Source organism: Chrysochloris asiatica, unplaced genomic scaffold, assembly GCF_000296735.1.
Source record: "Chrysochloris asiatica unplaced genomic scaffold, ChrAsi1.0 scaffold00025, whole genome shotgun sequence".
NCBI lineage: Eukaryota > Metazoa > Chordata > Mammalia > Afrosoricida > Chrysochloridae > Chrysochloris > Chrysochloris asiatica.
The window spans coordinates 21,537,166-21,546,071 of record NW_006408543.1 but is presented as its reverse complement, the minus strand read 5'-3'; the positions used below and the strand labels follow the sequence as shown (position 1 = coordinate 21,546,071).

General features: G+C 41.9%; 1 protein-coding gene across 1 annotated transcript in view; it reads right to left on the bottom strand.

The window, feature by feature from the left end:
• Positions 1 to 8,906, bottom strand: part of PTPN21 (protein tyrosine phosphatase, non-receptor type 21) — a 116,192-nt gene that overhangs the window by 66,860 nt on the left and 40,426 nt on the right. The window contains exon 2 of the mRNA XM_006839588.1: positions 7,021 to 7,190. Within this exon, the coding sequence (XP_006839651.1) occupies positions 7,021 to 7,190 (170 nt within the window). The remainder of the gene's footprint in view (positions 1 to 7,020; positions 7,191 to 8,906) is intronic.

The following is an 8,906-nucleotide window of genomic DNA, read 5'->3' as shown; positions in this document are numbered from 1 at the left end:
CCACAGCGCCACTGTAACTTGGCAGAGGAGCACAAACCCTGACACTAGAGGATTTAAAAAAGTGAATGGAATGCCCTAGCCCATATTCACATGAGTGCACACACACACATAAATCTAGTGAATTTACTGAGAGACACACTCACGTTTAATTAATTTATTGCACCAAACACACAAATTAAACCAATTTACTGAGTCACTTATCAATGACAATAGTTAATTCAAGACTAAAACCAACTAGAAGACAACTGGTTGTTTCATGCCTTGTAATATAGTCTCTACACGTCCCAATCAATGGCCAAACTTTGTGTAGTAGCTTGGAAATACCAGAGTTTGCTTATCCAGAGAGGTAGACTTGCCCTATAGTTTGTGCTACTTCAGGCCAGGCTTATGCTGAAGTATTTTTTTATGACATTCCAAATGAATAGCTGCTAAGATGCTTTTAATCCACACACACCAGTGATCATGAAGGAGTGCGGTGGCTCTGCAGGATATACGCTGGACTGCAAACCACAAGGTTCGAGCCCACCTCCTGATCTTTGGGAAAAAGAAAACAACTTTCTGTTCTCCCTTTACAGCCTCAGAAACCCTACTGTTGTTGTTGTGAAGTGCTATTAAGTTGGTTCCGACTCATAGTGACCCTGTATAGGATTTCCTAGGAGCAGCTGGTGAGCCTGAACCGCCAACCATTCGGTTCAAACCAACCTTGTAGTCCAGCACATTAACCCACAGCACCACGCCAAACTCCAGAAATCCTACAGAGGGTCGATCTGAGTCGGAACCGAATTGATGAACTTATCAACAAATGATCGTGAAGATGGCACAAGACAGGGTAACATTTATTTCATTATACATGGGGTCCTCATGAGTGGGAACACACTCGATGGCAATCAGCAACAGCACCACACCAATATTAAGCCTTCCGATCCATGAACAAGGTATAGCCCCATCTACTTAGCACTTCTGTAATTTCCATCAACAATGTCTAGTAGTTGGCAGTATTCAGGGTTTTCACATCTGTTGCCAATCATATTAGCTAAATGTTTCACAGCTTTGATGTTATTGTATAGGTTATTGTTGAATTTCAATCACCAACTGTCCATTGACAGTATTTGTTGGTGCTAAGGGCAGCCTGAGAAGACAAAGTCAAGAATTATAATGAAATATGAAAGGACCTAGAGCCCTAGTGTGGCACTGTGGGCTAATGTGCTGGACTGCAAAGTTGTTTGAACCACAAAGTCAATGGTTCAAGCTTACCAGGCGCTCCTTGGAAACCCTATTCAGAGTTGCTATAGGTTAGAACTGACTCAACGGCACTTAACAACAACAACAACAACCTGCAAAGACCTAGAGTTAGAAAACCCAAAGAGAAGAACACGCTTAACATTTCTCAAGATAAAAGAACTGAGGAAAAACTTGAAGCCTCAACTTGTAATGCTAAAGGACTCCATGGGAAAAATATTAAAATGATGGGAAAAGCATCCAAACAAGATGAAAGGTATATACAAAGTCACTGCACCAAAAAGAAATGGTCAACGGTCAAAGATTTCAAGAAGTCACATATGATCAAGAATCGATAGTATGAAGGAAGAAGTCTCAGCTACACTGAAGGTGTTGGCAAAAACCAAGGCTCCAAGAACTGTTGAAACACAAATTGAAATCTTTCAACAAACTGATGCAGCACTGTAAATGCTCACTCTTCTATACCAGGGGTAGGCAATCTTTTTTTGCCACGGGCCATTTGGATATTTATAACATCATTGGTGGTGGTAATTATGTGCTGTAGAGTTGGTTCTGACTCAGAGCCACCCAGTACAGGGTTTCCGTAGCTGTAAATCTTTACAGGAGCCGAAAGCCTCATCTTTCTCCCATGGAATAGCTGGTAGTTTCGAACTGCTGGCCCTATGGTTCACAGCCTGATTCATAACCACTACTCTACCAGAGCTCCTTTATACAGGCCATATAAAATTATCACCTTAAACATCAGCCTACTATGATGTGATAGCCAGAACTGTGGTTGCCTTGCCAAGGTCTTATATAGCCAGTGGACTGGATGCTCCCCACCCCTGATCTATACCAAGAAATCTGGAAAACAATTAGCTGGCCAACTGACTGGAAAAGATCCTATTTGTGCCCATACCAAAGAGGTGACACAAAGGAACACAGAATTCATCGAATGATACCATTAATATTACATGCAAGTAAAAAAATTTTTTTTAAATAATTCAAAAACAGCTGCAACAGTACACTGACAAGGTACTGCCAGAAACTCAAGTCGGATTCAAAAGAGGATATGGAACTAGGGATATCATTGCTGACATCAGATAGAGCTTGTGTGAAAGCAGAGCATACCAGAAAGGTATCTACCTGTACTTTATTGACTATAAAAAGGCCTCCAACTGTGTGGACCATGACAAGCGATAGATAACACAAGAAAGAATGATTATTCCAGAACACTACTCTATTATGCTCATGAGAAACAGACCAAGAGGCAGTCATTCAAACAGAACAAGGGGACACCGAATGGTTTAAAATCAGGAAAGGTGTATGCCAGGGCTGTCTGCGTCCTTTCACCATACTTATATGCTATCTGTATACTGAGCAAATTATCTGAGGAGCTGGATTACATAACGAAGAGTGTGGCAACATAAGTGGATAATCAACCTGGCTTGCTGAAAGTGAAAAGCACTTAAAATACTTACAGAGGAAGATCAAGGACCACAGCCTTCCATATGGATTGCACCTCAATGTAGTGAGAGCAAAAATCTTCACTACTGGGCCAATAAATAAAAGCATGATAAATGGAGAAAAGGTTGCTGTTGTCAAAGACTTCATTTTGTTTGGATCAACTATCAACACTCATGGAAGCAGCAGTCAAGAAATCAAATGATGTATTGCATTAGGAAAATCTGCTGCACAAAACCTCTTTAAAGTGTTCAAAAGTAAAGACCTCAGTTTAGGACTGAGGTGTGGTATTTTCAATTACCTCACATGCATGTGAAAGGTGGACAATGAGGTAAGGAAGACTGTAGAAAAATTGATGCATTTGAGTTATGGTGTTAGAAGTATATAGTCAAAGTACTAAGGACTGTCAGAAGAACAAACAAATCTGTGTTGGAAGAAATATGTTTTCCAGATTTCTTAGTATAGATCAGAATGCTCCTTAGAAGCCAGGATGATGTCTCTCACACTTGGGATATATTATCAGGAGGGACCAGATCCTAGAAAATGACATGATCCTTGGAAGGACAGCGAAAAAGAGGAAGGCACCCAATGAGATGGACTGGCACAGTGGCAGCAGCAATGGCCTCCAGCATAATGATTTTGAGGATGACACGTGACTAGGCAGTGTTTTATTCTGTTGTGTGTCTGTTTGCTATGAGTCAACTCAATAGCATAACACAACAAAACACAACTAATCAACTAATCAATGAGCTTTTTTTTTTTTTTTACTTTTTATTGTGAATTATGTTAAAATTTACAGAACACATCAAGTTTACCTTCAACAAATCATATATTTTGTTTCATTTCAATGATTATAATTCCCTGCATGTAACAAAAGCTAATCCACTTCCTCCCTGTGGTTCCTATTTCCATTCCACCCTCTTTCCCAACCTTTCTGAACTTTGTCCTTAGGTAAATGTAGCCATGAAGTTATGAGAAGACATTTTCTAAAGTTCCACACTGTCTCCCACTCTATCTGGGACCTTCTACTGTGATCACTTCCTGAGTAGAGGGTATGGTAGTCAGCACCATCTAGTTCTGGTCTCGAGGTTGAGGAGACTAATGTTTACATTTTCCATTAGTCCTTTAGACTAATTGATTTCAAGCATCTTCAATTTGCATCACTCTTCAGTTCTCCACACATGGAGAGACCGCCTGTTGCACCTTAGATGGCTGATTGGGAGCTTTTAAGATCCTAGTCATTAATCTTGCTGACTGCATCTAGTAGACCCATTTCCCTCTCAACTCTTCCAGTAACTAAATGATTTGTTCAAGACCACATTCTCAACTCTTCCTGTAACTAAGTGATTTGGTTCAACCACATTCTCAACTCTTCCTGTAACTAAGTGATCTGTTCAAGACCACATTCTCAACTCTTCCTATAACTAAGTGATCTGTTCAGACCACATTCTCAACTCTTCCTGTAACTGAATGATCTGTCCAAGCCCACATTCTCAACTCTTCCTATAACTAAACGATCTGTCCAAGACCACATTCTCAACTCTTCCTATAACTAAACGATCTGTCCAAGACCACATTCTCAACTCTTCCTGTAACTAACTGATCTGCTCAAGACCACATTCTCATCTCTTCCTAAAACTAAATGATCTGCTCAACCACATTCTCAACTCTTCCTGTAACTGAATGATCTGTCCAAGACCACATTCTCAACTCTTCCTATAACTAAATGATCTGTTCAAGACCACGTTCTCAACTCTTCCTGTAACTAAATGATTTGTTCAAAACCACATTCTTAGACTGATACTTAGACGGTGGCATCAACGGCCCTATCTATAGTCTTGCCCCTCTGATCTACTCTCCAAGATGGTTTCAGAGGCGTCTGTGTAAAAGTCAAAGTTAATTGTTCCAATCCATTAACTTTAGAAAATGTCTTCTCATAACTTCATGGCTAAGACATGCTGCTTTTTCAAGCTTCCTCTCTCTTCTCCAAGTAACATCTGAAATTCCCTGAAAATATGGTCTCTCAATTACCCCCCTGCTTTACACCGCTATTTCCTCTAACTAGAAAATTCCTTCCTCAGTCAGTTGAGAAGTCAGCTTCCGTACCTTTCTGGTTCAATTTCCCCACACACTATTAGGAATCTAGCACTTTACTTACTGTAGTCGTCACCACAATGTACTGTACTCGTAGTGATTTCTCACACAAACTGCCAGTTCCAGCATATGAGCAACTCCTCCAGGGTCAAATGATAGGGTTCCCACTCATGTATTCATCTCCCACCCTGACCAAAGTCCCGAGAGCATATCATTACATATGTTTAATATGTATTTAAATAAATAAGCCAAAATGATCCATTCATGTTGGTATTTTTTTCTCCTGGCTTCCACGTCTCTCTTTACAAATAATCATTTCATAGCCAGGATGGGTTTATCCCTACCACCTGGTCCAGTTTCTCTGGATTTGCCTATCCTTCCAATTAGTAATTGACAAACACAGTGTTTAAAAACAACATTCTGCAAACACGGGGCAGTATCAGGTACTTAACTGTGCACAGAGCACTATATATTGGGGGTAGAGTAAAGCTAAAGAAATCAGGGAATCCAGGAAACAGGTAAGGCATGTACATAAATAATTATAATGAAAGACCATGGCAACTGACATCATTTCATAAGCAAAGGCAAATTCTAGGATAGTCTGAAGAAGGCAAAGTTCATGTTAGCCTGGGGGTCCGAGAAGGCTTCATGGAGAAGGGGCCTTCTGTACTACAATTTGGAAGATGAGTGTGATTCCAGTACATAAATATGAGAGGAAGATGTAGGCCACAAAGATGAAAGGGCCTGAGGCATCTCAGGGAACTGGAAGTAGCCCAGTTGGACTCAACAGATGAAGCTGAAGTGGATTTCAGGAACCTTTGTACAGCAGGCTCAAGAACACAAATTTTGGTCCGCTGCTTTCTGTTTTGTCTTCAAGAATGAGAGAGAACATGTCGTTCCTCCACCGTCCTCAATCTCATCTTTCCTTCCTGTTTTTGTCCCCTTAAAGTACACTACCAAAAACCATACACACACACACACACACACACACAAAGCCCTGCGACCATCAAGTCAATTCCAACGTCTGGTGAGCCTATATATATACTATATCCAGTTTCCAGGGCTATAAATCTTTACCACAGCAGACAGCCTCATCTTTCTCCCAAGGAGCAACTGGTGGGTTTGAACAGCCGATCTTGCAGTTAGCAGTCCAGTCCTGACTCTACAGCACACTAGCAGAGTTCCTTAAAGTACACTACATATTGGCCAAACTCTTCTGTCATTGCACGCCTCACCTACTTCAGCAGGAACAATGGTTAAGTGCCCAACTGCCACTCCGACGTTCAAGCCCTGTGCTTGCTCTGTGGGAAAAAGACCCGGCAATCTGTTCCAGTAAAGACTATACCCAAGAAAACTCTATGAAAATAAGTCTCGTTTTTAAATGCCTGACTTCTCGACAGCATTCAACAGCATCATCACCCAACTTCTCATACACACACACACACACACACAGAAAAAATACAGCGGCTGTAGCAATGCCAGAGATGGAGGCAGAGATGATGACGTAGAGAGATGGAGCGGCTGGGGACTCTGGACTCAGGGAGGAAGAGGAGCTGTGTGCAGTGTGGCTGGGCGTGGGGGGCGTGGGGGGACAGTCTTCCAGGGTGCACCCTTTGGTTGTTTAAATGGTCATATATTCCTGAGTGCTTCAGTGTACATAACGAAAAAAAAACAAAAACCCAAAGGGAATAGAAGCTAATGCTGTTGAATGATGATGTACGGAGGGGACTGTAATCATTGCAATGAAACAAAATACTATAGGATGAATGTAATGCTGATGTTCTTCCATGTAAACGATCACTTAATTCTAAATAAAAACTTAGAAAAAACAGCTGCTGGAATAAGAATTATAAGAACCCTCCTATACACAATGAGAAGTGAACACAGATTTTGTGACTAGTTTTTCATTGTTATTTTTTAACATCCTCTCTCAATTCATTGTTACAAAGGATCAGAAACAAAACAAAAACATTAAAGGTGACATCACTATAAGGAGAGTTCACAGCCCGGGTAAAAACCTTGTTTTCCCTTTTAGTCACTGTTCTGTGCCCAGGGAACTCGTGCAGCTTGCAGCAGCACACTCCGGCATCACACAGACCAGAGCCTCCGTGTAAGACGGTGGGGAAACATGGGGGCGGGAGGACAAAGTTTCAGTCTTTCCCCTTGTGACTGTTTAAGCTTCGTTTTCCTGTTCTGAAGCCACCAGAGTCACTCCCTGAAAGTAAGCAGCCCATGACTTCTCACCTGGTTCTCTCCTGCTGCAGCTGCAAGACAGACGGCACGTAAAACACCACTCCAAAATAGACCGTAGGTTCCAAGGCATACTTATCCAGCTGCTTCTTCAAAGGTTTCTCCAAATCCACCCACCGGCGCTGGCTTTGCTTATTGTAGTACCAGAGGCTGAAGTAAGTGATCTGCAAAGAGGGAAGGTCACTGAAGGAGGCAGCAATGTACAAAAGGAATCCAATCGCTTTAACTGCAACAATCCATGACCTGGGATGATCCAACTCACGACCCTCTACAGGGGTTCCCAGGAGCAGCTGGCAGGTTTGAACAGCAGATCTCGTGGTTAGCAGCCCAGTGCTTATCCTACAGTGCTACACCAGGACTCCAAGGGCAGCAGTCTCCTATCATTGCTCTTCTCACAAAGGGATGGCAACAACAATAAAAGATTAGCTAAGGAGCCTGGTGGTGTATCGGTTAAGCTCTGGGTTAAGTTCTCGGCTGCTAAGTAAAAGGGTGGAAGTTTGAACATACCTAGCAGCTCCATAGAAAAAAGACCTGGCAATCTGGTTCTATAAAATTACACCCTAAAAACCCTACAGGGAAAAAAACCCATATGGTCAGATCAGCTCTCTCACATGAGATCACTGTAAATTGTAACTGACTTGATGGCAACCAACAGCATCCATACTGAGAGACTCATGATCAGAACATGGAGGAAGATGTCAATTACACTCGCTTGCCGCTTCTTAAACTCTGCCCCCAAATGCATTCATGTAGTTTTACACATTAGCCTAGAAATCGGGATATACTGGCTACTACATCTTATCAAAAGGAGCTCTGGTAGCGTAGTGGTTACAAATCGGGCTGCAAACCACAAGGTCAGCAGTTCGAAATTACCACTTGTTCCGTAGGAGAAAGATGAGGCTTTCTGCTCCTGTAAAGATTTACAGCCTCAGAAACCCTGTAACAAGGTCACTATGAGTCGGGACCCACTCCACGGCACATAGCAACAACAACATCTTCACAAAAATCCATCTGCTGAACAGATAATGTCTTTAAATTACTGAAATACTAAACTGATCATAGTATTTTCACAGAGGCATAGTCGGGTTAGGCGTAGTTCCCTGGTGTTATCACAGAAATGCCGTAAGTGGGTGGCTTGAACAAACAGAAATGTATTTGATTTTGCGTGCTGCCTCTCAGGGAAGGCTTTCTCTCTGTGGGCTCTGCGGCAAGGCCCTTCTCCTTGGCTCCATGGTAGTAAATACTCTTCAAGTGGCCAGTCTCCATCCTCTCTCATTTCTGCTTGCTTGTTTTTAAAATGGAAGACACTGACTCAAAACATACCCTACACTAATCCTGCCTCATGAACATAACAAAGACAACCCATTCCAAATGGGGTTATAAACACAGATGTGAAGGTTAGAATTTACAGCACATATTGGGGGGGAGGGGGGGAGAGCCCACAATTCAATCCATAAGAGGCTTCTACCAAGTAGAATTCTGACAAAAGTGTTCATCCAAATGTTCACTACTCTCAAATTTAGCTTCTATAAATAATTTCAAGTTGTTATTGTTAAAGTGCTATCCAGTCAGTTCCAACTCATAACTACCCTAGAATGGATTTCCAAGGAGCAGCTGGTAAATTTGAACTGTAGACCTTGTGGTGAGCAGTCCAGTGCTTATCCTACAACATCATATCAGGACTCTAGTTTCATGTACGTATTATAAATTCCTGGTGTGGCACTGTGGGTTAATACGCTAGACTGCAAGGTCGGTTGGAATCACAAGGTCAGTGGTTCAAGCTCACCAGCTGCTCCTCAGAAACTTTATACAGGGTCACTATGAGTGGGAACTGACTTGAGGGCACTTAACAACAACAATAATTATAAATTCTAATGATA